The sequence below is a fragment of the Sphaeroforma arctica genome (genome assembly GCF_001186125.1).
Source record: "Sphaeroforma arctica JP610 unplaced genomic scaffold supercont1.367, whole genome shotgun sequence".
NCBI lineage: Eukaryota > Ichthyosporea > Ichthyophonida > Sphaeroforma > Sphaeroforma arctica.
Genome location: NW_014040191.1, coordinates 79,227 through 81,830, shown reverse-complemented (window position 1 = coordinate 81,830; position 2,604 = coordinate 79,227). Strand labels below are relative to the sequence as shown.

Genomic DNA, 2,604 nt, shown 5'->3' with positions numbered 1-2,604 from the left:
ATATATAGAACATCGCATTCCAATCAGCACCGCAAACAATTAGCATGGGTAAGTACCATTAGGCATAGCAACTGTTTTTATCACAGGTAAACTCTTAGATGAATTTCCAACACGCGTGTGCTATGACCATGTACATGTCCTATGTGGCGATATACAGACAGATACATGGAAATCCATTCATGCATGCACACACATTCACATCCTAAGTATACCTATTGGGTATGCACCTTCCATACACACCTACCTCCGTGACATTCAGCGCCGCTGCCATGGCAACCGCTGCATCTGCGGCATTTCCCCCACGCTTCAGTACTGACAGTCCTATCTCCGACGCTAGCGGTTGGGAACTACCTACCATCCCGTGTGTGCTAAATACATTAGATCGTCGAGATGAGAATGAGAACATATCGCTGGAGTTGATGTTCGCAGATGCACACGTCATGCTGTGTTAGATTGAGGGTACTCTGTGTGCCGGTGTATATGGTGTTGTGTATTGATGAGAGTATGACGTAGGAAAGTGTAGGTAAGACTTGTGATTAGTTTTTAGTGTCCGATCTACGATCCCCTGTGTGTAAGTACTGGTGTAAAAGGTATAGCTATACTTATTATGAGTTATCCAATTCTGGAGATTGGTGATTCGCTGTATGCTGCATGGGGTGTGTCAGTTGTCTGTGTGCGATTGAGCCACTGACTGACAACACTTCCGTGTGCACTTGATATATACGTCACATGTGCGAAGTATATACCTTTATAAAACGCAGAGTGTTTACTATATACTATATAACTATATAGCTCTACATATTATACACTATCATTCTTTACATACTCCGGGGGGGGGGGGGGGGGAGGAGAATATATATTGCAGTTTGCAAACCCTAAACCCTGTCTATTTTTGGCGCGTAAGATATATTTGTCAATACGACAAATAAATACATATGCAGCTGTTCTTTTTTATCACTGATATGAGTGATAGCTATATACTATGACTCAATGAGTAATTGAGTATGTAGTAGACGAGAGAGAGCTCTATAATGTATCGAGACAAAGTCCTGCTCAACTTTTTATCATTAAAAAAAATGTGACGCAGATCTGGTCACGCTACAAGCCATATTAGGTTAAACGCTTCCCATTCACATTTTAACGCATAGAAACGGTTCCCATCCTAAATATTACTGCTTCATTTGTGCGTTTAGCGCTTTCAGGTCCCTCTGTCGCTTGTCCAGAAGAAGGCCATGGAACTTTGGAAGTATGGATAAATAAGATCAAATGTAAGGCGCACACCGATGCTCGGAGTAACTGATACATATTTCAGTTACTCTTGGGATAGGACAAATATTTGTCGGACTGTGACGGTAAACTTGCATTGAATTATGGAAGTGAGATTGTCATAAAATTGATTCTGTGGCAAACTTTTAATATGTATGTTTATAAGTGTATGATTTGCACTTAAAACTAAATTTAAGTTATGTTGCACTGTTAAGTGAATACAACGTGATCATGACTGTACGCGGGCAGATATGAATGTGCATTTGGACATATATGACATGACTTACTTGAGACTACAAGAGATTGGTAGAGAATGAGATACTTATAAAGATGTTCGTGATGGACTACTTAAAAATAAGGTATTGCAAGTGTGGCATATCCTGATAAGGTGTGATGACGGCAAGGCAAAAGAAATGTCATGCAATGTACACTTGAAGTTTAGCATCGAAGAACATGAGGATTGTTGATGCGGACAATTTGAAATACTTGGAAGTATGATCAACCAGTATAGTATAAATATTGCTGTGTTAACAAGCAGAAATGTTCACATTCGAGTCTACAACTTGAGTAGTGAACGACACAATAAACGAGGTTTTTGCTACTGTACACAGTAGTTTTCCTCCGAGTAGTCGTATACTAATTTACTCCAAATAAGCGCACTACACAAAATTGTTTTTTTTGTTTTTTTTTAAATAAAAAGAGAAGTGCTCACTGCATATTTTGTTTTTGGTTTTGGTTTTGTTTTGTTTTTTAGAAATATAGATTTGAGCCAGTACATACGGCATACCTGGTGGCTGGTATGTAGTTTAATATTTACTAAAATATGTTTTTTTTTTAAGAATAGAGAAGGATTTGCGCCTCCTTCTTTATTTTCAAGAGGAGGCGATGAAAAGACGGCACATGTATATTTTAGCCTCTCCTAAATCGAACAGGATGCTGCGCTCACTGACCAGAAGTTACATGCCCAGCCTTGTTTTTCTAGAGGAGGCTATGGAAGTTATGGCATACTTATTTACAGATATATATACCATGTATAACTGTATATATATGTGCACATACATACATAGAGGTAGAATACAGGTAGGTTAAGCACTTGAAGTCTCAAGGCGTGTAGAGGTATAATAGTTGCACTATGGGTGCCTCCAATAACGATGGGTATAGCTCAAGCGACAGCAAAGACCTGGAAGAATCTTTCGCGCAAATACGACTGAGATCCGAACCCCGTAAAGGCGATATGAAGCGAATCGGGTGAGTATGACGTCCATTTGAAAAGTAAGGGGTATGATAGTGAACATGTTTGAAAGAGCTATATCTGCTTAAGTTTGTGATATAGTATAT

The 2,604-nt window shown here is 39.1% G+C and overlaps 1 protein-coding gene across 1 annotated transcript; it reads right to left on the bottom strand.

Annotated features, from left to right (window-relative positions):
- Positions 1 to 94: 94 nt before the first annotated feature.
- On the bottom strand, positions 95 to 807 carry SARC_05643 (hypothetical protein; the record flags this gene model as incomplete). Its single annotated transcript, XM_014300498.1, has 2 exons — positions 245 to 807; positions 95 to 139 (listed from the first exon to the last, which is right to left on the bottom strand). The coding sequence occupies exons 1-2, from the start codon at positions 440 to 442 to the stop codon at positions 95 to 97; spliced, it is 243 nt and encodes an 80-aa protein (XP_014155973.1). The 5' UTR covers positions 443 to 807.
- Between the last annotated feature and the right edge of the window lie 1,797 nt (positions 808 to 2,604).